This window comes from Mirounga angustirostris, unplaced genomic scaffold (assembly GCF_029215605.1).
Source record: "Mirounga angustirostris isolate CCGP_5_RB_7025 unplaced genomic scaffold, mMirAng1.0.hap1 SCAF_5, whole genome shotgun sequence".
Classification (NCBI taxonomy): Eukaryota; Metazoa; Chordata; class Mammalia; order Carnivora; family Phocidae; genus Mirounga; species Mirounga angustirostris.
Window position 1 is genome coordinate 7296088 of NW_026991713.1, and position 26480 is coordinate 7322567.

The following is a 26480-nucleotide window of genomic DNA, read 5'->3' on the forward strand; positions in this document are numbered from 1 at the left end:
TTTTCCACATGATAGATAGATGACAAAAACCTGATTGGGTGACAGGCACATAGAGGATTTTTTTTTTTTTTAGAACTATGCTGTTGGATATAATTTAGCTGGCTTTTTATTTTTAAAAAGATTTTATTTATTTATTTTAGAGAGAGAGAGAAAGCACGAGCAGGGGGAGGGGCAGGGGGAGAAGCAGGCTCCCCGCTGAGCAGGGAGCCTGATGCGGGACTCAATCCCAGGACCCCGGGATCATGACCTGAGCCAAAGGCAGCCGCCGAACCCGAATGAGCCACCCAGGCACCCCACAGAGAGGATTAATCAGATTAAAACAGCCCGCCAACAAGCCCATAAAAACCCCTAGACTTAGAAACTCCGGTGACAACCCTCTTGGGTCTCCTACCTCTTCAGGAGCTTTGTACTATCACTCAATAAACTTTATACTATCGCTCAATAAACTTTGCTTTGCTGCCCACTACTCTTCATCTGGTCTACCTCTTCATTCTTCAAAGCGACATTGACCAAGGGCTGCGGGCACAGAAGGAAAATAAATCTTGCAACAACAATAGTACCTTCTAGAATTGCCCTGAGAATGAATGAAGATATGCGGTCAAGTGCCCAGTGTGGGGGCTAGGACACGGTCAGGAATCAATAAATAACGGTTACTACTGATGTAGTTTTGGAATGTTGGTGAGGTCAGGAGCCAACAGCCAAGAAAGAATTCTTGAGATGTCTTTGATGCAAAAATGTGATTTTATAAAAAGGTGATTTTATTAAAGCGCAGGGACAGGACCCATGGGCAGAAAGAGCTGCTGCACTAGGGTTGTGAGGGGTGGCTGATTATATACTTGGGAGTTGGGGGTTAAGGAAAAAGGGAGGTGTCCAAAAGGACTTTCATCTGCTGAAGAGGACTTCAGGATACTGGAGGCCTTGACATTATCAAGCTAAGGTGGTTTTTCCCTCTAGTAAAGCACTAACATGAAGATAGTTGGAAGTTTCCTGGAAGAATGTCACACATACCGCACCCAGGAAGGGGGCGGGGGTCCCGGGATGTCAGCTTGTGCTTTGTCTTCAGCTTGCCTTCTGCTCCTTCATCACTACTATCTCACTGTTCATAGTCATATCAGGTGGGAATTACATCCCCATTATATAGATGGAGAAACAGGTCAGGAAAGGTGACCTGTTCAAGTCCTTACAGTTAGCAGGGACCAAACTACAGTTTTCCTTACTCTGCCTCCCATGATCTTCCCAGGCCTCTGCAGCTACCGAGACAAAAATAAACAAACAAAGCCCAACTACCAAAAGCATGGTGCACTGAAGTGCCACTCGTGGGTGTGTGGATGTGTGTCTTTGCATGACCAAAACTGCCAGAGCTGATCACAGGCATCAGGGCAAGAATGGTGGGTGCAGCAAAAATGCTCACCCAGGCATACCCCCAAGCTGAATGCTCCCCCTGGGAGCACAGAGGGAAGCAGGGGTGGGCTTGGCTCTGGCAGTATGGAAGGAAACCAAGAAAGAGAGTCTTGGAGAAGAGGAAGCTGCAGTCGATGCATTTCCAAGGGGAGAAAAACGTTAAAATTCACCATAATTACCACCACCTGGAGACAGCCTGCTACTTTCCATTACAATGCTCCCTCCATGTTAAATATTCTACAACACAGATTCTACGGCTTCACGGCACTTCATCTCATAAATGGATCATAATTAATTTAACCAATGCCCAATTTTTCCCCTTATTTTCTACAAGTTAAATTGCTGGCTCAAAGGTCTGCCCATTTTTAAGACTTCTGATGTGCCAATAGCTGTTTAACCAGTAATAATATCAAACACATCTGTATAAATTCTCCTTTGGAGGAGGTCTGCTGTGTGCCATGTGGGCTTTTTCATTTATTATTTCTTTGCAGGTGCACAGCAACCGTACAAAGTGGTGGTGTTCTTCCCATTTTACAGATGGAGACACAAAGCTTCAGAGAAGTGAAGTGACTTGTGCAAAGTCACATAGTGGTGGAGCTGGGAAGAAAATCTAAAACTGTCCGTAAAGTCAATGTGATGGTTAAATAGTTGTGAACAGAAGGATCCGGGAAGGTTTCTTTTTTTTTTTTTTTAAGATTTTATTTATTTATTTGAGAGAGAGAATGAAAGAGAGAGAGCACGAGAGGGGGGAGTGTCAGAGGGAGAGGCAGACTCCCTGCCGAGCAGGGAGCCCGATGTGGGACTCGATCCCAGGACTCCAGGATCATGACCTGAGCCGAAGGCAGTCGCTTAACCAACTGAGCCCCCCAGGCGCCCCCGGGGAAGGTTTCTTTTTTTTTTTTTTTAAGATTTTTTATTTATTTATTTGACAGAGACAGAGATAGCGAGAGCAGGAACACAAGCAGCGGGAGGGGGAGAGGGAGAAGCAGGCTTCCCCCCGAGGAGGGAGCCCGATGTGGGACTCGATCCCAGGACCCTGGGATCATGACCTGAGCTGAAGGCAGACGCTTAACGACTGAGCCACCCAGGCGCCCTCCCCGGAAGGTTTCTTGAAGGAGGTGGACCATGACCTGGGCCTCATGGGGTGGGCAGAATGACAGCAGGAGGAGTAAGGGTCGGCGAAGGCCATCTGGCAAAGTCTAGAGCCTGAGCAAAGGACATCAGGTGATTACTTATAAAGCTTAAGATTTGTAGGGCAAAGACATTAGCAACGAGCGGGTGAGTCATAGATGGCAGGCAGGGCGAGTCGGGGACAGCTCCGGTTCTTTGAGTCCCGCCCCCGCCCCGCCCCGCCCTGCACTGCACTGCGGGGTTTGAGGCTCCGCCCCCGCCCAGCCCCTTCTCGACCAGATGCAATCAGAATCTTCCCGCCGAGGAGCGACTCTGGCCCCGCTCCTCTCTTCCGGGTTCTATCCCTCACTTCCCGCCCGGCCCAGGCCCAGGCCCCGCCCGCGTCCGGTTTGGAACAGTCTGACCAACCCGCCGCGCTCTGCTGCGCCCTATGCCACGCCCCCTCCCCTCCTGGTGCAATCAGAATCAGCCTTCGTGAGTCAGCTCAGGCCCCGCCCCTGGCCCGTCCAGGCAGTTCTTCTCCCTCCGAGATCACGCCCTGACCACGCCCCTTCATGGTTTGGCACCCGCCGGCGGGCCGACTGGCTCCGCCCCTCCCAGGCCCCGCCCGGTCAAGCCTCTTTCCGAAGCGGCTCCGGCGGCCGCATCCCTGGCCTCGGCGGTGCGCGCGGAGCTGCAGGTATGGCGGTCTCGGCTGAGGGCGCCCGCAGGAAGGAGCGCGTCCTCTGCCTGTTTGATGTGGACGGGACCCTCACGCCGGCTCGCCAGGTAAGGCCCCGACGTTCAGCAGCTCCCGTCGGGAGTGTCACGCGGACGCTCAGAGGCCGAAAGTGGTGGCCCAGGACCGAGTGTGGGATGCAGCGGTACCCCACCCAGGGCCGCCCGCTGGGAGTGATGGGGCCCCGGTCCCCCGTGTCGCAGCCCCCGAGCGTCTGCGCCCACCTTCTGCCTGGGAGCGTCGGGGCGGGTGGGATTCTGGAGGGAGGAGGCTGCGAGCGGGGACCTAGCTTCCCTACCCCCCCTCAGGCTTCTTCTCGCCGGAGCCTGGTCCCCGGACGCCCCCGCCTCCCCAGCCCGGGCTCCCGCCCCTAGGACGCACCTGTAGCCCGAAGCTGGCATCTGAGCCCAGGGTTCTAGACAGGGCTCGGCGCGCGCCCTGGCACCAGAGTCGCCATCTAGTGAGCGTCCGGGAGTCTTGGAGCCGTACCACCCGACCTTTGCAGGCCTGGCCTAGGTCTAATTTCTCAAGCTCCTCAACCACTTTACCTCCCACCCTGTTATGGAGGGAGGTAGGGCTTCTGTACCTTTTTGGATGAGTTTTGGGCCCTGCCCACCTGGAAGTGAGAGTCCCCGGGCCTAGTGTGGTCACTGTGAAGGTATTGTGGCCCAGGGAGGGTGGGAGTACAACTCTTCTAAAGACTTGTCACCGTGTTGATCCTCCAAATTCTGCTCCACGCTCGTTTTTCTAGCTTTGGATCTCACCCTAGATGAGCCCCTAGACCGATCCTCACCAGCTGGGTACATAAATAAGCAGGCCTCTTTCTTGCCAGCCTTGAGGGTATTCCACCCTCCAGTCGGGCCATAAGGAACAACTGGGATCCCCTAGAGCAGGGAGCCATAGGGCTGGGTTGCAGAGCAGAGGCTGATGGGAAGACAGGTCTTAGCCTCCCCTCTTAGGTCCTGAATGCACCCCCCCTTCCCTATCTGAGAGCCCTGGATTAAGTAGGCTCTGGGAGCACAAGGAGGAATCAAGCTCCTCTGCCTCCAGCAGCTCCCAGGGTCACCAGGGATGGGAGAAGGATGACAGTGGAGGGAGGGTGGCAAGGTCTAAGGCACAGCCCCAACCCCTCCCTCTGACCCTTTGCTCCACTGACCCAACAGCCTGTACAAGGGTTATTGCTGTCCGCCAATTTTAGTGCCAAGCCCTATCCTTAGTGCTTTTAAAGGTTAATTTCGGGGGCGCCTGGGTGGCTCAGCCGGTTAAGCGACTGCCTTTGGCTCAGGTCATGATCCTGGAGTCCCGGGATCGAGTCCCACATTGGGCTCCCTGCTCGGCAGGGAGTCTGCTTCTCCCTCTGACCCTCCTCCTTCTCATGCTCTCTGTCTCTCATTCTCTCTTGCAAATAAATAAATAAAATCTTTAAAAAAAAAAAAGGTTAATTTCGGGGGCCCCTGGCTGACTCAGTCGGAAGAGCATGTGACTCGATCTGGGGTTCCCAAGTTCTAGCCCCACGTGGTACAGAGATTACTAAAACAAATAAATAAATAAAAGTTAATTTTTAATTATACACATATTCATGAACACATTCTCTTGTGAAGAATGAAAACAGAGATGCTAAAGTGCCTTCTGACTACATCAGGATCCCAGGTCCAACCCCACATGACAGGTGGTTGCCTGTCATGTGACCTCCCTCCAGACCTTCGTCTAGATCTGTTTGCTCAGAACAAATACTATGCGGTTTTTGTGAGGCTTTTCTTTTCTTTTCTTTTCTTTTTTTTTGAAGGTTTTATTTATTTATTTGAGAGAAAGAGGGAGAAGCAGGGTTCCATCCCAGGACCCCGGGATCATGACCTGAGCCAAAGGCAGCTGCTTTAACCGACTGAGCCACCCAGGTGCTCCTGTTTTGTTTTGTTTTTTTTAATGAGTAGTATCATACTGTGTGTGCCTTCCTGCAACTTGCTCTTTTTTTTTTTAAGATTTCTTTATTTTGGGGGGGCAGTGAGAGGGAGAGAGAGTCTCAAGCAGACTCTGTGCTGAGCAACTTGCTTTTGACAGTTAACAGCATGTCTTAGGGGCTCTCGCCTGTTGGAAGCACAGGCCTGCCTTACTCTGGGTGACCACAGTGTAGTATTTCAGAGCACGTACTTACCATTCTCCGGGTGACAAGCCTAGGAGTTGTTTGCAGGTGTTCACTGTGATAAACCATACCTCAGTGAACCTCCACATACACCCAGGCAAGGGAAGTGGAAATTCTAGGTGACGGGGTGCATGCATTTTAAGTTTTCTTGCCAAATTACCCTACAAAGTGGCTGCACCAATTTACACTCTCACTGGCAGAATTTGACATGGTCATTCCCTATAGGAATTGTCAGCTTTAAATAGCTGAAGGCCTGAAAACCTGGAGTGTAACTCATTAGTTTTCATTTCCTTGGGGAATCTTCATGTGATTAGTCACCAGTTAATTGCTTGTTCGTTTCCAAGCACTCTGGTCCCGCTATCTCACTTAATCTTAGCACTGACCACCTCCAGCTGGTTGCTACTTTGATCCCCATTTTATAAATGGGACAATCACTAAGGCAAAGAAAGCAAAGCCAGTTGCCCAGGATCAGCCTGCAACTGAGGGACTTGAGCCAGAGTTTGAATCCATTACATCTCATTTTGAGGTCTGGGTTCTAAACCTTGAGCTACCTCAGATTCAGATGGAACATGGCTTCCTGGATTCTGAGCGCTGAGTGTGGGTTGAGTGAGGTCCCAGACATGCTGACAGCCAGAAATCTTGTGCTTTCCCCACCCCCACCCCCTGCAGAAAATTGATCCTGAGGTGGCTGCCTTCCTGCAGAAGCTGCGGAGTAGGGTGCAGATCGGTGTGGTCGGTGGCTCCGACTACTCTAAGATTGCTGAGCAGCTGGGAGAGGGGGATGAAGGTAGGAGGAGCACCCAGAGCCAGTTCCACAGTCTGGATGGGGGTGGGGGGAGTTGGGGAGGTCCCTGGACCCATGTGCCTTCAAAGACCCAGCCCCGCGTCTGTGGGGCAGAGGAGGCAGAGGGAACAGCCAGATCGCTCCCTCACTGATTCATAGTGAGCGCCGGCCATGTGCCAGGCACCGTGTCAGCTTTGGAGGAAGGGCAGGGAACAAAGCAGGCAGAATCTTGCCCTGGAGAAGTTGACATTCTCAGCTCTCTCTGCTGAGTCTCAGGTGCTCTCTTTAAAATGCGCGCAGTCAGTAATGGTTACCATTATTGAAAATGACCATGTGTTGACTTCTTTTCGTGCATCCTCACAACCACACTTTAGGGTGGGAACAGTTACCACATTGAACAGAGAAGGATTCTGAAGTCACCCGGGAAGTTGTTTGGGCCCCAGAGCATCTGTTCTCAGCTGAGTGCCCTGTTTCAGCACAATTGAGGCAGATCCCACCAGTTTGCAAACCAGAAACTTTACCAGACTTTTCCCTTTTCCTCACCCCCTTGTGCATTCCATCAGCAAGTCTAGAAATATCTCCCTGTGGGTCCACGTCGGCATCTCCACCGCCCTTCCATTGTCCAGGTTCCCTCCTGGCTGTGCTCCCTGAGCCTCCTCCTCATGCCCCCTCCAGCCACTTACTGTGGCAGCCAGATCTGAAAACTCCCCCATGCAGCCACCCTTGAAGAACACTGAGGGAAGCTATAAAACAAAGCGGAAGCCCCTGGACCCTGGGGCTGTGGGAACAAGTAGAAATGGCGCCCCCTGCTGGGGAGTCCTGGGAGGCTTCCAGAGGAGTGAGCTAGATCTTGGAGGGAGGAGGGGAAGTGAGGGGAGAGCGGTCCAGGCAGAAGGACATATGTAAGCAAAGGCCCAGAGGTGTGACTGGCTTGCTGGCTTGTTTGGAAAAAAAAGCTGAAGGTGAAGAGCCTAGAAAAGCAGGTTTAGGATGGAACAAATGGGCTTTGAATGCCAAACCCAGGAGTGTGGGCTTTATCCCTCTACTTGGCTCTGGGTGCTTAGTCTCACACTCTTTCTTTTTTCCTGGCTTCTATGGGCCCCTGAAGTCATCGAGAAGTTTGATTATGTGTTTGCCGAGAATGGGACCGTGCAGTATAAGCATGGACGGCTGCTCTCCAAGCAGGTCAGTGCCCCCCAGGGCCTCAGCCTGCAACACTTTTCCACAGTGGCACAGCCTGTGGTCCCTCTGCCCTGGGCTGGGTGAGGGCCCTGTGCCCCCCACCCTCAGAGCCCCGTGTTCCTTGCCCAGACCATCCAGAACCACCTGGGGGAGGAGCTACTGCAGGACTTGATCAACTTCTGCCTCCGCTACATGGCCCTGCTCAGACTACCCAAGAAGCGGTGAGAGCCCTCCCAGCCTTGCATCCAGCCTCCCCGCCCCCCCACCACCATCCCAAGCCTGAGGGAGGACAGGGGCAGGTCTCCTGGACGCAACCGGCAGGTGCTGGGGCCCCGACTTCTCAGTGTGTGGATTCTTGTCCCGGGTGAAGTCCAGGGAGGCAGTGGTCCCAGACGGGGCTGGATTTGAATTCAGGGCCGTTCTTCTCTCTGGCTCCCTGCCCTCTCTCCTACCCCCGTTACCACCAGTGGAACCTTCATCGAATTCCGGAACGGCATGCTGAACATCTCGCCCATCGGCCGGAGCTGTACCCTGGAGGAGCGAATCGAGTTCTCCGAGCTGGACAAGGTGCCACCAGCTGTGCAACCTTAGGCTCTAGGACCTTGGTCCCTCAGCCCCTCTGGGCCTTTGCTTTCCCATCAGCGAGATGGATGGCGGGGGGGAATGGTTCTGATTGGACTAATACCCTCTGGGTCACCCACCATGTGCCATGGTCTAGACACTCCCGTATCTTCCCTACGTGGCTGGTTTCCTTCCCTTGGTGACCAGCATCAGCAGCCACCACTTACCTAGGCCAAGGGCATCATTTCGACCTTCCCGCCCATGTAGGGTCCAGCAGTGGACCCTTGATTCAGCCTCCAAGTGGCCTCAGATCTGTTCACCTGTGTGCTGTCCCCCCAAAACCCCTGCCAGTCTGTTCTCCAGCGGGGCCACTGAGAACCTTTTCAAGCATTTCGGCCCCCTCCACTCCCTGCTTACAGTCCTTCCATCGCTCCCCTTGCCGTCTGGGCAATGCCCCAGCCCCTCTGCTGGTGCCCTGAGCCCCGAGGGGTCTGCCCAGCTCAGACCCACCCCTTCAGCCTTCTCTCTGTGCATCTGTTCTTAGAACATACCAGCATGTCTCTTGCCTTTGGGTATGCTGCCCCTACTAAACCTTGACTTGCATTTTGCTTGTCATCCCCACCGCCCACCCTGCTTTTTCAGGGATGGAGTAAGTCCATCCATCCAAGCCTCTTGCCACTGGCCCGTCTCTGGCCTTCTCTCCCCCTTGCTGTCTCTGCTCCAACCACATCCTCCTTGCTGATTCTAGAGATAGCAGATGGAGATAAAGATAGCTTCAGGGCTATGCCTTCCACCCCGAACACACTTCCCTCAGACTCCGCGTCCTCTCCCCCTTCCCCTCCAGCTCTGCTCAGGTGTCACTTTCTCATTCCATTGAACATGACACCCCTGCCCCTCCTGCTCCTCTCCTGTCCTATTTCTCCCCAGGCAGCCATCACCACCCTCTAATACACTCTTGTCACCTACTTTTCAAATCTTGGTTACTGTCTGTCTCCCGCACTGAAGCTGTAAGCTCCTTAAGGGCCAGGATTTCTGTGGCTGTTCACTGCTGGATCCCCTGTGCGTGGCATGTGCCCAACACACAGCAAGTGCTCGAGAAATACTTTCTGAACGAATGAAATAGGTGGTGGTGTCATCCCCATTTTATGAATGAGGAAACTGAGGCTCAGAGAGGGGAAATGACTTGCCAAGGTCACATAGGGAATTGGTGATGTTTCCCTGAGTGGGTGGGACTCTGAGGGATGCTCACCAACCCCCACTCCCATTCCCACTCCATGTCCCAAGGCTTAGGGTAGGCACTGCCCACGGGCATGGAGGCTTTTCTTTTGGGGTGGTGGAGACTGACCATTGGCAGAGAACCCCTCCCACACACATACTGAGAGGTGGCCCCTACTTGGGCCACCCAGTTTGCAATCCCAGCTCCATCTCTTGCTTGCCGAGCAGCCTGGAAAAGTGGCTTTACTATCGTGTGCCTCCGTTTGCACGTCTGTAAAGTGGGGGTGAGCATAGTTCCCATCTCGTGGGCTGTGTGACTGCGCAAGATGTAAGTCTGGCACACGCTGACCCCGCAGCTCCCAGGGTCTTCTCTTGTCTTTCTGGCTCTTGTTCGCCCCCTTCTGGTATGAGGGGAGGGCACAAGCTTCCTGATCTGTGTGACCTACACCAGCCAGGATCCCATATAAATATTTTATTCCGCTTTAGTCCTTCAGATCCCAAGGGCCAGTAGTCCCCTTCCTTAGAAGAGGACTTTGAGGCCATAGACTGACTAGCTCAAGGTCACAGTGCTGGTGCTTGCTAAGGCTGGACTTGACACATGGGGCTGTCCAGTGGTCAGCCTGGTTCTCCAGAGACAGGAGGTACAGCCATCCTGGGCCGTGTGGGAACATTTATTCTGAGCCTGGGGCACCCTTAACTCTAACCCTGGGCCCACAAAGTAGCCTCTGGTGGGGACTCTGGCCTCCCTGGGGGCCCACCTCCCACCTCTGCTTTTCTAGGAGAAGGAGGGAGGTAGGGTTCATTCATTACCTCTCCATCTTCTCGCCCAGGAAATAGGCTCAGAGAAGTCAGGTGACTCGCCCATGGTCACACAGCCAGGCCTGGAACCCAGGAGGCCTGCCTTTATCTCTCAGATTGGGTCATATCTGGCCTGATAGCTCATGTCCTCCCTGGCCCACTTCAGGCCCCAAACCATTGGCCACTGCCTGCCTCTCTCCGTTCCAGTCCTACCCAACGTGGACTGACTAAAATGCAGTCCTAGGCACTCTACTCCCATGCTTCAAAATCCTCAGTGGCTCTTGGTCCCCTAGGATGTGTCCAAGCTCCTTTCCAGACCGTCTGTGAGCTGACTGTCCCGCCAGGCTCTCACTGCTCCTTCGGGCACAGCGAGCCTGCACTGCGCGAACCTTCCATCCCTGTGGTCCTGGCCCTCCGCACAGGGCCCTGCATGGCTGTTCCGCCTGTGGCCCCAGCAGGGCCAGGCCGGGGGTCCTTGGCCTAATAAGTGAATGTCTCCTTAGTCCGAGTCTCTAGATATGCTGCGGACTTAGAAGATCCTGCCCGAGGGCTGGGGTGCAGCAGGGGATTCCTGGCACTGCTGAGGCCCCCAGCCCCCTGCACCATGTGGTTGGTGCTGGCTGTGCCTGGCATCCTGCTGACCTCCCTCCGAGCACGCATTGCCACGTAGTAACAGGTCTCCACGTGCTCTTGGCTCCTCATGCTCGTTTCTGGTGTCTGGTTTGCTTTGTTGAGCTGGGGAAAGCCCATCCCCTCAACTTCTCCTCATGCCTCCACTCCAAGGCCTCCTTCAGATACCTCACCCACACCCCCATTGGCAGGATCCTGCCACTGAGGCTGGATGACCTTGAACAGGACACAGCCATTCCCTGAGCCTCGGTTTCCTCATCTGTAAAATGGGGGGTCATGATCTCCACCTGGAAGACTCTAAGCTCCCACCAGCTGTGTGCCCAGCACAGGGCCTGGCACAGGGCAGCCCTCTGAGCCTCAGTCTGCTCCCTCCCCTCCTGCAGAAGGAGAAGATCCGGGAGAAGTTTGTGGAAGCCCTGAAAACAGAGTTTGCCGGCAAAGGGCTGAGGTTCTCTCGAGGTACGTGCATCCACTCATCCCGTGGAGGGTCTGAGACCCTGGCCCAGAAGCCAGCCCCGGGCCTCACTCCCCAGGCCACGCGGCCCTCCCCAGCGCCTTTAGAAAGCCTTCCTGCCCGGTAGTCCTCCCCACCCAAACCCAGTCCATGCCCTGCCACCCACCCAGTAGTTCAGGTCAAAAAACCAAAGCATCTCCCTCAATGTTTCTCCCTCACCCCCTTCCCAAGGGCAGTCTCCTAGCAAGCAAGTCCCAGGGCCCTGCATCCAGAATCCTTCTGGAATCTGACCACGGCTCACACCTCTGCCACCAGCAGCCTCTTCTCAGGCTCTGGCTGACTCCAACGCAGCCATCCTCCCACCGCCTAGTGTCTAGAGGGATGCTCCCTGAAAAGCAGACCCTGCCAGACCCCAGGGCCTGCATGGCCTTGCCCCTGCCCTGCCTTCTCTGGTGCTGGGACACTCTGTGCCCTTCTCCGCCTTGGGGACTATGCTTGCTTCCCGCAGTTGCTGCTCTGGCTCAGGCCTTGGCTCAGTGTCCCCTCCCAGAGAGGTCTCCCCGGTGGTGCTGGCTGGGGCAGCTTCCCTCCCTCCGCCCCACGGCTCTGAGGTGGCCTGGCTTGCCCACTGCCTGTTCTGCCCCCCGCCCCCCCGGGACCATAGCTCTCAGTGAGGAGCCTGAGGCTCCCATGCCCTGTGACTGGCTCTGCGTAGGCACTCAAGGTTGTTGAATGAATGAATAAATGCAGGATCTTGCCCAAGTTCATCCCGTGGGCCACCCCTGTGCTCGCCTTGTCTGCCACCCCCTGCAGGCGGCATGATCAGCTTTGACGTCTTCCCTGAGGGCTGGGACAAGCGTTACTGCCTGGACAGCCTGGACCAGGACAGCTTCGACACCATTCACTTCTTTGGGAACGAGACCAGCCCTGTGAGTGTGGCTCAGCCCAGGTGTTTTCCACCCCATATCACCCCCAGGTCAAGGCCAGGACACAGGGCGACAGAACTGTCCCCGGGGAGACTCCCAGAGACCAGCCAGTCTTCCTCAGCCCCATTACACAGATTGGAAGGCTAGGGCTGAGAACTGGCTGGACGCTTGTCCCATGTCACACAGCAAGTCAGGGCAGATCTGGTGAAGGCTGAGAAGGTGGGGGTCTGCGTGGCTCTGAGGGGGCAGGAGGAGAGGCAGCTTTGCAGGGGCCAATGTGGGGAGGGGACCCCATGGCAGGGCACGTGCTGGGCCTTAGCCCAGGGAACCTCCTCCAGGCACCACATGTATGTGCATCTTCCTGCCCTTCCTTGTGTGCAGGGTGGGAATGACTTCGAGATCTACGCTGACCCCCGGACCGTCGGCCACAGCGTGATCTCTCCGCAGGATACAGTACAGCGATGCCGTGAGATTTTTTTCCCAGAGACAGCCCATGAGGCATGACCAGGGCCCACACCCGCCCCTAGGGACTTCTAGAGAGCTCCACCCAGGCCTAAAGAGAGCCCCTGGCCCTGGTGTTGGGTGGGATGCCAGGGCCCCTCCTCCTCCGGCTCAGGATGCCTACCTCCTATTACCTGCTGCAAGGCCCACCTCGATGGGGCCAGGGTCCGCGTGGACAACCGTCCCCAGCCGGTCAGCTCCTGGGGGGCCGGCTCCGCCCTCCACCCCGACAGCCCTGGCTACAGCTGCTGCTTGTACTTGTAAACAGAACAGATTTCCGTCTACGCGGGGAGGAGGGCTGTGCTAGTCTTGGTACGAGATAGAGCCCGCTCTGCTTACCTGTCCCAGGCAGGGCGCAGAGCACCAGGGAAGGTGCGTATTTGCCAGAACTTTCTCTCACAAACATTAAAGTTCCTGGAACGAGGAATGGTGTCCGCTCTGTCTGAATGGATAATTGGCCCCAATCACAGATGACATTACAGCCACCACTTTGCAGGTGAGGGAGCCTAGAGGCAGAGTGGGCGGGGACTCCCCTCACCCCCTGCCTGGTCACACAGGAAGTCTTTGATCCACTTGAGGAGAGTGGGCCACTGAAGCCCTAAACAAGGGTTAAGTTGGGGGTACCCTCCCCAAGCGCCTCCCCCAGGACCCAGACAGACAGAGGCGGCTCTGGGCCAGGCTGAGTCACAGTTGAGGGTTTATTGCCAGTGTTAGGAAGGATGGAGGGTTGGTGGTGGTGGTCGGAGGTGGGGAGTCCAGGCGGCTGGGGGTCTTGGGAGGATTTCTGACTCGACACTGCGGGGCTATGGGTTTGGAGGGGCACTGCCGCCCCTCTGCCTCCCAGACAGCCCTGGGGCTGATGCCACATCCTGTCTACTGGCTAGTGCCTAAAAACGGGGGGGGGGGGGGTCTGCTCACAGGAGGGAGTCTTGGGGGGCTCCCAGGACTTAACCTGCACCAATAAACCTTCCACCAAGGAAGCCAGGGAGTCCTTGTTCCTCTGGGGCAAGTCCTCAGGCCTTGTCGGGGCAGCTCCAGCTCAGACTAGGGTGTCAGGCTGGGCCATTCTGTTTCTCAGCAGCTCTGACCCCCTCCCAGCCTGGTAGAGCCTGGGGGTGGGGTGCACATACCCCAGCTGATCTCTACCCCTCAGGCCTCGGGGTACCTGCGGTACTGGGGATCCTTCTAAACAGATAACCCTCATCCTGGGCATTTGAGCCCCTGTTTTACTCACGACCCCGTCTCACAAGGCTCACTGTCCCTGGCAGGCTTTCCCTCGACCCCCATTTCTTGTCGCATCAAATGTGTTTTCTAGGAAGGGGTGTGGTGGTGATGGGGGGACTGAGGCAAAGCCTCTCCTTTCTGGCCTCCCAGGCCAGACCAACCCCCCACCTGAGAGTGAATGCACACACACACACACACACACACCTTAAGGGACTCAACGCATGAGATAGGGACCACACACCTCAGCCACTGGCCTAGTGGGGGCCAGCAGTAGTGCTTTGGGGAGAGGGTCCAGCAAGGGGCTACAGGGCTCGTGGTCCCGGGCTGAGGGCCATCCTGTGGGTGCCCAGGCCTGGCCCCCCCTGAGGGGACGTGCGTCTGCCTCGCCAGGTCCTCGGCAGCCTTATCTGGGCATGGGCAGAGTGTCAGCGGACTTTGTGGGTCAGGGTGAAGGGGATGGCCCCATCCAAGCGGGGGGAGATGTGCCCCCACCCCTCCACAGATCTGCGTCTCGGAGAGTGGTGGCAGCGTGGCTCAGCGCAGCCCAGGGGAGGGGACACAGCCTTGAGCTCACAGAGCCATTGCCAGGCCCAGGAGGAGGAGGGACCGAGACCCCAAAACCACCTTCTGCCCTCAGTTCCTTCTTGCCTGCCTCTCGGGGATGCTGAGAGGAGAGAGCAGATGGAAGGAAGGGAAGCTGGGCCCGTGGCAGTGAGGAGGGGTCTGTCCTACTCCAAGGGTTGCCCTCTTCCCCTGCCAGAGGCTGGGAGGCTCCCCCAGAGCTCTCGCTGGCCTGGCTTCTGTGGGAAGGGGTCCAGGCCACCGTGGGAGACCCCAGCCCAGGGTGGGAGGTGTAAGTAGCACAAGCAGAATCTGGCCCTGGGCTGGGCCTGGGGCAGAGGCAAGGGGAACCCGCTTGCACGGGGAGGGGCCCACTGGTGCCCCCTGCCTCCCAGTCCCAGGCCCGACGCAGGCCCTCAGGGGCTCAGTGGACAGGAGGGCGGGAGGGGCCTGTGCGGATGTGGCAGGGAGGGGAAGGAGAGAGCGGACAACCAGAAGGCAGGCCTGGGGGCCTCACCTTTGGTCCAGCTCACACAACAGTCACGGGTCACGCGGGGTGGATGGAGGCACGTGCTCACGGCCACAAGCACAGACAGACAGACGTGCACGCTGAGGCCGCCCAGGGGCCCCGGCCAGCCAGTGCAGCGGGGCCTAGAGCCCGCCACTGCCCATCCACCCAGTGTGGCTCCCCACCCGCCCAGCAGCTGACACGTGAGCCCCCCAGCCTAGGAGCCCACGACCTGGCCGGACCACGTCTCGTGGGGAGTATGTGGGGCCAACTGGGTGAGCACCACCTCCACAGCCTGGAACTTCTGGTTCTTGGGTGGGATGGGGCACATCTTGTAGGTCACCTCGTCGCCTTCCACGGGCACGTACTCCCCCTCGATGCTGGTGGGCGGGAGAGGGGCGTCAGCCCAGCAGCAGGCCCCACTCCCAGACACCCACTGCGGGCTGGCCTGAGGGCTGCCTCCCCTCCCTTCTCAGAGCTTCAGCTCGAATCTGTAAAACGGGAACCCGAAAAGGTCCCTCCCTGGCTGTGCTGTTTGGGGATTGAGCCATGAAAGGCAAGGGAGGTCCGGAGGCCTAGAGAAGCTCAGTGCCCACCCCCCCCCAGGTCTTGCCTGGCATCAGGGTTGGGGGCCAGGCCTAGATCATCTCTCCCATGTCCGCCTACCCTCCAGGCCAAAAGACCCAGGGGCTGGCCCAGTCCTCTCAGTTCCCGTGATTCAGGATCCCAGGGCTCAGCCAGTGGTTCCCGGGGCTTCCACGGCCTGGGTGTCCCCTCCCCACCTGGCTCCAGCCCTTCTCCGCCTCATGCCCCCCCCCACGCACCCACAGCCCCTGCGACAGGAGGAGAAAGATGCCAGGGACCCAGACTTCAGCCAGCCAGGGGAGAGGCCTGGAGAGGCATTTCTTCAGGCCCTGCAGGGACCCCGCAGCAGGGGCCCAGCCAGGAATAGGGAGGCGGGAGGGACTCACTCAGACACGTGCACAAAGATGTCCTCGGATCCATTCTCAGGGGTGATGAAACCATGGCCCTGTGAGCGTGAGAACTGCTTACAGACGCCCTTGAACACGGGGCCAGCCGAGGCACGGGCTGTCCTGAGGTTAGAGTAGGGGGATAAGAGCTGTGACCTGGGGCCTCCCCTCCCTGAACTCCCACAGCCCCCCTGGGCCCTGCCTGCCTGCAGAGCCTGTCCAAGCGCTGAAACTGCACACAGTAATGCTCTCTTGTGGTCCCACTGGACAATAAGGAGACTGAGGCCCAGAGAGGGGAACTGGCTACCCGAGGGTGCACAGCAAGTGGGCCTCCTAACTCCCCGCCAGTGCCCCTCTCTGTGCATAGGACCCTTTCCTCCTGAGACGATTCAGGTTTACATGGGCTCCTGTTGTAAGATTCCTGAGGGAAGAATGCTCAGCCTAAACTCAAATATCTCTCAAAATGGGGAGCTCACTACCTCTCGAGGTCACAGTATCCTATTCACTTATGTGTCTCTTATCCACTCATTCATTTATTAAGCATCTGCTCTGTGCCTGGCCTTGGGTTGGACACAGGGGACAATTAGTGCTTGCCATCCAAAACCTCTCCTTTAGGGACACCGGGCTGGCTCAGTCGGTGGAGCGTGCGACTCTTGATCTTGGGGTTGTGAGTTCAAGCCCCATGTTGGGCATAGGGCTTACTTAAAACAAAAACAAAAATCTCTCCTTTGGCCAAGGCAAGTCAGTCTCCCTTGTGATTTCTCCAAATCGTCCCCCCCATGTGACTCCAGCCAGTGACCTACACCAGAGGCCCAAGCCTGGTCTCTGTCTAGCCTGCCCACCCCTCACCAGAGGTCAGTCCCTTGCTTCCGTTTTGGTCCAGGCTGACCCATGTACCTGGAACACCCAACTTCCTTCTTCATCTACCACATCTTCCACACCCACTAGGACCTCATCCTCCCTGACGCCTGATGCTGTGTCCTCTCCCCCAACCCTGGGTGGAGGTGAATGGTGGACAAATTCCTCCTGGATTGCAGGCAGTTTGTGGGCGGAGACTGTCTTATTCATCACTGGGTCCCCTGGTCAGGTGCTCAATAAATCTTAGTGGAGTGAAGAATGAATGAATGAACCCAGAAGTTACTGGAAGGTCCCTACACAGCTCCTCTGTCCTTGAGTGAGGACAACAGGGGTTAGACAAGGACAGGGACAGGGCTGGAGCCCTGTCCTGGGGAAAATCACTGGAGCCTGGGCGAGCGGCAGGTACTCACGCTGAATACGTCCTGGTCCGTTTGGTGGGCAGAGGACTGGGCAGGTCCCGGGATGAGATGCCGCCTCGCTCCCAGACCCTGCTGCCCTCCCGGTGGAAGGGGAAGGTGGGCCACACAGGAGACTTGGGGGAGTGGAGTGGGGGCACTACCGGGGGCGACGTGGGCTCTGAAGTCATGGCGGGTCCAGCAAGAGAGCCTGGTGGGCTCTCGGGCACAGGGGCCGGCGAAGAGCTTGGGCGTCCTTGCGGGCAGGGCCCGGCCTGGCCCTGCTCGGCAGCCGTGCCAGCCACAGGCTCCGTCTGGAATGGGAAGAAAGAGGTACAGTTGAGTGTGGGCCAGGCTGAGCGGCTTCTGGACGCCAGGCCCAAGTCTGGAGGGCTGGGCCTGCTCGCCAGTCCTCACAGAGTGACTTCAGGCCGCTCACAGCCCCCCCACCCTGACTCGGGGTCCTCCCCAGAAAGACAAAACAGTCCTATATCCTTGCTCTGGACTGAACTGTTCCCCCCAAAATTCATATCTGGAAGTCTTAATAACCCCCCAAGGTGGTGGTATTTGGAGATGGGGCCTCTGGGAAGTCATTAGGTATAGGTGAGGTGGGGGGGGCCATGGTGGGATTAGTGCCCTCGGAAGAAGAGACCCAGAGAGCTTGCTTCCTCTCTGCCATCTGGGGACACAGCGAGATGGGAGCTGTCTACCAAATAGGAAGAGGGCTCCCACTAGAACCAGACCAAGCTAAAACTAACCTCAAAGTCCTTCCAGCTTGAAGCTCAATTCTCTAACTCCAGGGGCCGGGGAGGTGGGATGGGGCAAGTGGCCAGTGACAGTCTGGAACACAGTTTGGCACAAATGTGAGCAGCTTCACAACCACACATCTGGGTTCGAATCTCAGCTTTGTCGCTGTACCTTGGGGACTTCAACAGTTCCAACATAGCAGGTGGGAGTGCAGCCTCTGGACCCAGGTGACCCGGGTTTCAATCCTGCCTCCTGCACCTAACTGGCTGTGCAGCCTTGGCAACGCTCTTAACCTTTGACTCAGTTTCCTGCTCTGTAAAATGGGGATAGTGCTGGTTCTCACTTCACGGAGAGGTTGCTGTCAGGATTCAATGACCCTCTCCGTGCCAGGGCGTGGTAAGCCCTTGGGAATGTTGGTGAGTTTGCCTTAGCCCTATTTTCCTCCGCTCTGAAATGGGGTTGGGGATACTTACCATGCCAGGTTGCTGAGGAGTCACTGATGGAGTGTGTAATAGCTTCTGGCAACTCAGAGATACCCAATGAATTGCTATCATCTATGTTCATGGATAGAAATTCCCTCATCACCTGCTCAGTGCCTGGATGACCTTGAAAAAATTCATCCTGTATTTTCCTCTACTGAGGAAGAGAACATAGTCCTCTCCCCACAAAGGTTGGGAAGTCTCGGGGCCCTAAGAGACACTGCCGTGGAACCCTGCGGAGGACAGCTCAGAGTACTAAGCCAGGCTGTGGACGGAGCCTGGGGCCACAGTAGGGCCAGGCAGGACACCTGGACCAGGAGCACTCCAGCTCCACCGTGTACCAGCTGCCAACCTTGGGGAGTAGTTCCACTGGCCTCGGTCTCCTCATCTGTATAACGGAGCTGATAAACCCTGCCTCGATCCCTCACAGGCTACGGTGAGGCTTGGCTAAGCCTGGGGAGATAAAGAAGCTCTCATAATCCACAGTCACGTAGGAGTGAGGATGACAGGGTTCTCCACCTCCTCACCCCCGTGTTTCACCACCTCACCCCCTCATCCAAAGACCCTAGTGCCAGAGGTAAATCCCTGAGCCTCAACCCTATTTCGGGCCTCCATCTTGTGCCCCAGTCCCAGCCTAGAATTTTCAGGGCAGACTTGCCCCGAAACACAGTGTGGCAAGGGCTGGGAGAGCCTCGGAGTCACACCATCCAACAGGGGGGCAGGTCTCCTGGCCGCCATTCAAGGTCACACAGCAAGTGGGATTTTTCTGGGTCAGGCTGATGAGCCAGCTCTGCCATCCCTGGGGGTGGAGAGGCAGCCTTCCTCCTCCCCAGCCTCCTGTGCCTCAACATCCCTCTCCATCCAGGAGAGCTGCCGGGGAGTGAGAATGGCCTCTCACGGCCCTTCACAGCTCCTCACAGCCCCCCCCAAGCTGACGTGAGGTTTTTCTTTCTGAGCCTGCTCCAGGAGCCAAGGCCGGGTTTGGCCTTTTTATTCCCATTTTTAGAGAGAGGAAAACGCGATCACACAAGAACTTGGACTTGAACGTTCACAGCAGCGTAATTCACAATAGGCCCAAAGTGGAAACAACCCAGATATCCATCAACAGAGGAGTGGACCAACAAACCGCGGTCTAGCCACAGAGTGGAATATGACTCAGCCATAAAGAGGATTGCAGTCCTGAGCCCTGACGCCGCCGCGGCACAGATGAGCCTGGAGACCATTACGCCGAGTGGAAGAAGGCAGCCAGTCACAAAAGAGCACACTGCGTGATGCTATTCCCGTGAAATGTCCAGAATGGACAAGTCCACAGAGACGAAAAGGACATCCGTGGTTGCCAGGAGTTGGGGGGGACGGGATGATGGGGAGTAAATTCTAGTGGGTGCAGAGTTTCTTTCCGGGGTGATGAAAAGGTCCTGAAGTTGACCGTGGCCTTGTCGCACAATTCTGTGAGTACTCTGAAAACCCCCGACTCGTCCACCTTAAACAGTTGAATCATATGGTGTGTGAGCTATATCGCCATAAAGCTGTTATCAAAAAGGAGAACAGGCAGCAAAGCTACCCAAGATGTCAGGGCCAAGAAAGCAAGAGACATCAGGCCCCTCAGGCCCCTCGGCGCGTGTCCGGGCGGCCCCACCCCACCTGGGCAGGGGTGGCAGGTGGACAGAGGCTCTGCTTCCTTCGGTCCCGGCCTGCCCACTGCACAGTTTTCCCAGAGCTGGTATTGTGCTTGGTGGTGACAGCCAGTGCTGGGAGGTCGTGGGGAGGAGGGGCAGAGGCAGCCCACGGCCGTTTCCAGGGGGACGCAGCTGTGCCGGGCCCTGCTCTGGCCTCCCGGCCTCCTCGCCTCCTGGCCTCCCGACCCAAGGCCTCTGGCGGGGAAGGCGGGGAAGGCGGACAGATGCATTGATTGATTAGCCAGGGTTAGAGTTGAGGGCAGCAGCCCCCGCCTTCCCCTCCCCAAAATAAGTTCCCCATAACGGACCAGGCAGCAGAAGGGAGGAGGATGGAATAAGGGCAGTGATAGGCCTTCATGCCCTCCAGCCCCGCAGGACTGGCTGTTCTGGGCTCCTTCACCCCCACCCACCCTGCCAGCTTCCTTCGAGAAGCCCACAGTTAGCCTTAGAGCAGGAGTTAGGGCTGGGGGCGCAGACAAGGCAGCCTCCGCAGGGCAGAGAGCGCTGCTCTGGGATCTCCCCCACCTCCCTCCTCTTCTGGAAAATGGGGAGTGCAAGAGCGCATCCCCCAGAGCTCCTGGGAGGATGAAATGGGACAGAATGCTGGAAGAACAGCAGGTGCTGGGTGAGAGGTCGGCCCTCCCGGACCGGGCTGCTAAATTGGGCTGAGGGGGAAGAGGGAGTGGGCGGAAGGAGAGCCCCAGCTGGCCCGAGCCAAGCCCACCCCTAGTCTCCTCTTTTCTCTTTCCCCAAGGACTTGCCCAACCACTAGGTCCCTGCCCAGCCCCCTCCCTTTTTAATTCCTGCAGCCCCCGCTTCAGCAGCTGCTGTTATGCCTACATTTTGCAGATGAGGACACTGAGGCTCAGAGAGACTAAGTCATTCACTCAAGGCCACACAGCAATTAATGTCTGATCCAGGACTCAAGAACCAAGATAATCTGACTCTGGAGCCCTGCATTGCCACTGACTTGCTGTGCGAACTTGGACAGTCTTCCCCTCTCTGGGCCCTGCCAGAACCCTGGGAGAAGAGAACAAGGGGATGCAGGGCAAGCCTCTGGTTCAGGCCCTCTTCCCAGAGTGTTGCTGCAGAAAGGGACAAGTAAAGATGGGCTTTTATTGTCTGAATGCTGTACCCGGCGCAAAAGTCTTTACAGAGGCTACTCTCCATTTTGAAATCTCCCAGTTACCCTGAAAGTTTGGAATTCCCCTGGTTTCTATTTTACAGATGAGGAAACTGAGGCTCAGGGAGGTGAAGTGACTCACCCAAGGTCACACAGCAGGTGAGTGACAAGAGCCCAGATCCATCTGAAGGCAAATGGTGGGTGCTCTTCTCGTGAGGATAAATTCTGCTCCTGGTTCAGCCAAAACACAGCTGGAGTTTTTACCAAAAGAACTTTCCCTGAGAGACTAAAGGGGAAAATAAACTCCTCCAAAAGCAGAGAAACAGATGAGTGTGTAGGACGTTTGTTTCGATTCAGAGTAAAGCCCAGCCCCCAAGGGACTCGGTCCGACTGTCGGGGAGCACCTGTTGCCCAGAATGATGCCCTTCAGAACTGGCCGCCGGGGGTTCAAGGACAGGCTGGGACCATTTCTGGCTTGGGCTGGAACCCTGACTCAACAGCGACCCTCCCTTTCTGAGCCTCAGTTTCCTTATGTGTCAGATAGGGCTAATAGTTAGCACCTGTCCCACGTGTGGGAGGGGCTGAGGAGCCGCTGTATGGACGGTCCACCTGTGAGGGCGCATCTCCCTGCCCACGCAGTCTGGCTCTGACCCTCCCGGCCAAGTTTGTCTTCATTTCCCTGCGTGAGGGCCAAACCCTGGCAATTCTGCGGACTGAAGGACCAGGGGAGGTAAAACCAGAGCATCAGGACTGTTCAGAGGTAACCTGAGGTGAGGCCGTGATACAGCATGACTCAGCCCTGTCAGCAGGTGACCATCATCCTGGTGCTGGGCCTCCTCCAATTCTCAGGTACCCCAAAAAGAATGGGGTAGGAAATGGCTGTCAGAGTCCTCTCTTGACCATGCGAATCCGTCTTGTTCAGGGCAGAGTAGGGAAAGCAAGCTGGCTCAATGCCCCCAGTGCTGTGTGATCTGGGGCAAGCCCTCAACCCTCTCTGGGCCTCACTCCTCGAACCATCACTGGTCCAGACGCCTACTGAAGGTCAGTCCGACTGTCCTCTGAGTTTGTCAAAAGCACACACGTAACTGAAAGGAAGCTGAATGCCAGGCATTGGGACAACAGGCCCGAGAGGAGACAGCCCCACCCTCCAGTGGGAGGACCAGACTGACCAGAGCACAGCATAGCATAGAGTGACAAGAGACACAGCTATCATGTATTGATTGTTAGCCATGTGCCAGTGTTCTGCCAAGTCCCTGGCCCCATTTCCTTAGGCGGTCCCCACAACACCCCTACGTGACAATGATCGTTATTATCCCCATTCTTCAGAAGAGTAAACTGAGGCCCAGAGAGGGAAAGAGGCTTCCTGGGTTCACACAGCTGGTCAGGAGTGGTGCTTTCTGCACCTGAGATGTTGGGGGGGCGGTAGGTTACAGAAAGGCCTCTGGGAGGCGGGAGGAAAGCTCCCTGACATCTCCTGCCCTCCCCTGGAGAAGGAAGAACAGGGGCGTGGAAGAACTGGGGAGTCAGGGCTTGGGGTTCTATTTCTGGCTTTGTGCTGACTCAGACTATGACCTTGGGTGAATCACTTGCCAACTCTGGCAAGCCTAAAAACAACTCCCCCAATAAAAATGTCCCAGCCCCGAACCCCCAGTGTGGAGGCACAGCCGGGGGAGGAGAGGATATGGTGACTTAAAAAGGGGAAGGCCATGGGGCGCAGGATGGTGCTGGGAGGGCTTTCTGGACATTGGGGTCTTATCTACGGTGGGTGGCCTTGGGAGCCTGAGGAAACAGCCTCAGGACCACCAGCCAGAAGCTGGCACTTCCCCAGTCCCTCCCCTCCCCCAGCCACCCAGACAGTCCTTAAAATACATCAGTGCAAGAGCTGCTCCAGCAGCTGGAGGTGACCTAATTAAACCTGGTTCTTCCCCCTCTGGCAGCGTGCACGTGTGTGTGCACGCGCGTGTGTATGGGGGTGAGGGGCTGCCCCAGCCTATATTTGAGCTTCATGGAGACCTTTTCACTCTCCTTGTCACATGCTCCTACTGCCCTGGGGCATGTGACCAGGCCTTTGGGCTTCCTTGGCATCAGTGAGGGTGAAGGTGCCAGGATGGGCTCCTCAAGGGCCAGGCTCACATCCCATCTCTGCCAGGCTGTGTGACCCTGAGCAAGTCACTTCCCACTCTGAGTCCCCCCAGAGAGAGGAAAGGATTGGTCAAAGTCACACTTAGAGTAGCTGAACTCAAATCAGTGTGACCCCAAAGCCCAGAGCTTTCCAGCGTGCCAGCCGCCACCCCAGTGACCATCATTCCACCGGCTTTGGAGCAGGGGAGAAGCCCCCCACTACTTTCTGCTCCCTACCTTGCTGCTCTGCGTGGACACGGGTCCCAACTGCCCCAAGCCCCCGGACCTGGCTGTGCTGGTTGTGACCAGTAGACGTGAGCAGCTCAGCCAAGCCCGGAGCGCCCTCTGCTGGTGCCAATCTTGGGGACCTGCTTCCAGAACAACCAGCCTGTGAGTGTCCCCTCCCCACAGGCTAGCTGTGTAGGACCCCCTATTCCTCCCTCGAGGGCCCCTCCATGGCCAGCGGGCATCTGTGAACGTTGCCAGGCCTGAGAGGGGACTCTGTGGCCCATACTGTCTCTCGGCCTTTCCCAGGCCCCTGTGCGGCCAGTTCCTGCTTAGACCTTTTTCTTGGAGTGGAGGGCAGACAGACCCAGGGCGAGGGACAGATATGGGAAATAGATGTTAGAAAGGACTTCAAGGAAATGGTGAGGGTAGGCGGAGGGAGTCTGGGTGAAGGAAATATCCAGAATTTGGAGGGCCCAGAGGCCTCTGGAATGGAGTCAGTTTTGGGGACAAAAACTGGCTCCCCATCCTCCAGGGGGCCGGAGACTGCCCCTCCCCATCGAGAGGCCTCTTCTGGAGCACATCCAGGTGGGCACGGTGCCAGACCCTCAGAGAGGTTGCCCACCCTCCACCCGGGCGCACTTCCTCCTCCCCTCCCCCAGCCCCAGCGGATGCAGCAGTTCACACTCCGTATTTATTATTGTTCTCACTCAGAGTCCCTCCCCTCTCCCTGGGAAGAAGCTGCAGGCTGGCAGCTTGGCAGGAACCTGCTGTCTCCCTTTCGGGGGCCAGCATCACCCCTTATCTCTGCCTGGACTCCCTGCGCCCGGGGAAGGCCCCTCAAGGACTTGAGGCTAGCCCTGGCTGCCCCGAGTCCCTGCATCCCTGCATCCCGCAGCTGGGGGCCAGCAGCCTAGCCCGCCCCCTGCCCCCGGGGCTGCACCCTGGCAAGGGGGGAGGTCCGAGCGAGACCAGCAAGCAGGGGAGAGGAGTGGCCTCAGGAGAGGCAAGAGCTCTGGGTAGGGGTGGCTCTGAGGCGAAGATAATTACATGGAGCCACCACTCCAAGCCAATTAACACAATTATCCCCATCGCATTGGGGACGAAATAGAGTCAGGACAAGACAGCTGCTCCAGGTCCAACTATCTGCCTGCCCTAGATGGTCCCTCCCCAGCCCCAGCCCCAGCCCCAAATTCCAGGGGGACAGACCCACAGGCTCCCTGCTGCATTCTCCTTTTGGCATCTGGTAGGAGCACGATTATTCATTCCCCAGTCATTTCTCTTCCCCTGGTTCCCAGACAGGAGGCTGGGGCTTGGCAGGTGTCTGCTATTCTCTGCCTCTTGAGCCAGACACAAGTCCCAGACACACACACACACACACACACACACACGCTCTCACAGGGAGCCACACGGCCTCAGCTTCCCTTGGGGGCCAGGAGGAGGGATGGAGGGAGGGAGGGAGGGAGGACAGGGTGGGCTCATCCACCTCCCCTCCTACACCCCCCTCTGTAAACTGAACGGGGCTGGGCCAGCCCCAGGGGAGGGCCCCACCTTCCCAGCCCCGCGGCGTCCTACCTCCCTGCTTTGCCCCTGCCAAGCTGCTGTGCCCTCGCCGCCCCGTCCTGACCCTTACCTCTCCCTGGCTGCCGAGGTCCAGGCACTGGCTCCGGCGGCCGCCTTCAGCACTCCGCCTGTCTCCGGCTCGGAGCTGGCCAGCAGGGGATGGTCTGAAGGATGGGTTGTGGGTATGACTCTGTGTGTGTGTGTGTGTGTGTGTGTGTGTGTGTGTGTGTGTGTGTGTGTGTGTGAGCATGCGGCACCTCGAGCCCCTCACTCACTCACTCACACACGCCCTCCTCCTGACGTCAGGAAGAGCAGGAGGGAGGGACTGCGATGAGAATTTGTACTCCCTGCTTAAAGGGACACGGGGCCCTGTTGCCTCTGGGCCAGACGCCGCCTCCGGAGTCAGGCACAGGCTGGGTGAGAGAGTTAGCTGCGTCTCTCGGGGCCCTAAAGCTTCTTTTTTTGGAAAGTGGCTTTTATTGCCAGGCCAGGGTATAATTTGCCCTGCCAGGTGGGAGTAGCCGCTGAGGAATGCAGGGGGAGAGAAGCTGGGACAGCCTGCATTCCCGGCAATTAGAGAGCTAGTGAGTGGGAGTGCGTGTGCGTGTGTGTGTGTGTTTACGCGCGTGTACTGGGGGCGTGTACTGGGGGCCACGGGGTGGAGGGGGGTAAGTCTGGGAGAACAGAGGTCTCAGCAGAGAGGAGCCGTCTCTGAGGGGGCTCCAGACAAGGGCGGGGAGAGCCCAGTTTCCAGGGACTCTCAGACCTTCCTCTACCCTCTGGATCCTCAGAGTGTCCCCCGGCCTCCATTAGCACCAACACTGCTCAGGTCTATCCCTCGCTCAGCGGAGATCCTTGTGAGTACATGAACGTGGGCAATCACAGGCGCTCATCTCCTTCTCTGGCCCACAGTAGAAGATATTTCAATTGAATTGAATTGAATTGAATTGAATTGAATTGAGAAGCCCTGTAGGGAGTTATAAGTTTGCTACACACCCACACCCCCAACACATACCCCCCTACACACACACGCTCACCCCCCCCCCCCCCCCCACACATGCTCCAGGCCGGACAGCCCCCGCCCCCTTCCCAGTGCCCTGGTTTCCACATCAGAGAGGCCCTGGGTGTGAATCTCCGCTCCATCACTCCCAGGCTGTGCGCACTTGGGAAATCTTTTACTGACTCTGATCCTTCACAGCCTCTCTGCAAAGGAGGTAAGAAGGCCCTTTCTGAGCCGCTGTAGGTATTTCCAGAACAGTCCGTAGCTAAGCCTCAGGCCCCGCTAGAGAGGCCGCCACAAAGGGGTATCTCTTCCTCCCCATCCTTTCTCCTCGGCCTCAGCTTGGAAAGAAGGAAGGCTTTCCCGCCTATAATCCTTAGCACTCCTGACGCAGGCTGGCATTTTCAACAGAAGTCTTATTAAAATTAAAAGGAGGAGGGAGTCAAAAGGGAAATGATGGAGAAAAATGCAATTAATAACAACAGCTAGTAAGATACTCTGAGGACTCCCGGGCCGTGGGGCAGTAGACTTTGCCACCATTCAAGGCCCACAACGATCCAGCAATTTATTATCATCACCCCTATTTTG

General features: G+C 57.0%; 2 protein-coding genes across 4 annotated transcripts; one reads left to right on the top strand and one right to left on the bottom strand.

Annotated features, from left to right (window-relative positions):
- Positions 1-3124: 3124 nt before the first annotated feature.
- On the top strand, positions 3125-12868 carry PMM1 (phosphomannomutase 1). Of its 2 annotated transcripts, none has more exons than XM_064590553.1 (8): positions 3125-3300; positions 6060-6177; positions 7283-7359; positions 7486-7577; positions 7824-7923; positions 10944-11019; positions 11765-11943; positions 12322-12868. In XM_064590553.1, the coding sequence occupies exons 1-8, from the start codon at positions 3214-3216 to the stop codon at positions 12442-12444; spliced, it is 852 nt and encodes a 283-aa protein (XP_064446623.1). In that variant the 5' UTR covers positions 3125-3213; the 3' UTR covers positions 12445-12868. The 2 variants fall into 2 exon arrangements, with proteins under 2 accessions (XP_064446623.1, XP_045728394.1); XM_045872438.3 differs by having other exon boundaries at positions 3130-3300; positions 11828-11943.
- Positions 12869-14429: 1561 nt separating this feature from the next.
- On the bottom strand, positions 14430-25257 carry CSDC2 (cold shock domain containing C2). Of its 2 annotated transcripts, XM_064590554.1 has the most exons (5): positions 24963-25103; positions 17717-17798; positions 16974-17272; positions 15706-15828; positions 14430-15114 (listed from the first exon to the last, which is right to left on the bottom strand). In XM_064590554.1, exons 3-5 carry the CDS (start codon positions 17147-17149, stop codon positions 14952-14954), a joined length of 462 nt encoding a protein of 153 aa, XP_064446624.1. In that variant the 5' UTR covers positions 17150-17272; positions 17717-17798; positions 24963-25103; the 3' UTR covers positions 14430-14951. The 2 variants fall into 2 exon arrangements, with proteins under 2 accessions (XP_064446624.1, XP_045728396.3); XM_045872440.3 differs by lacking the exon at positions 17717-17798 and having other exon boundaries at positions 24963-25257.
- Between the last annotated feature and the right edge of the window lie 1223 nt (positions 25258-26480).

Excerpts from the sequence above, each read along its gene's own strand:
- CSDC2 (XM_045872440.3), bottom strand. The coding sequence starts at position 25,142 with ATGCTCACACACACACACACACACACACACACACACACACACACACAC. Across the intron at positions 17,273-24,962 it reads ACCTCGGCAGCCAGGGAGAG|ACGGAGCCTGTGGCTGGCAC; the intron begins GTAAGGGTCAGG and ends TTCCCATTCCAG. Across the intron at positions 15,829-16,973 it reads CGGACCAGGACGTATTCAGC|GACAGCCCGTGCCTCGGCTG; the intron begins GTGAGTACCTGC and ends CTCTAACCTCAG.
- PMM1 (XM_064590553.1), top strand. The coding sequence starts at position 3,214 with ATGGCGGTCTCGGCTGAGGGCGCCCGCAGGAAGGAGCGCGTCCTCTGC. Across the intron at positions 3,301-6,059 it reads CCCTCACGCCGGCTCGCCAG|AAAATTGATCCTGAGGTGGC; the intron begins GTAAGGCCCCGA and ends CACCCCCTGCAG. Across the intron at positions 7,360-7,485 it reads GACGGCTGCTCTCCAAGCAG|ACCATCCAGAACCACCTGGG; the intron begins GTCAGTGCCCCC and ends TTCCTTGCCCAG.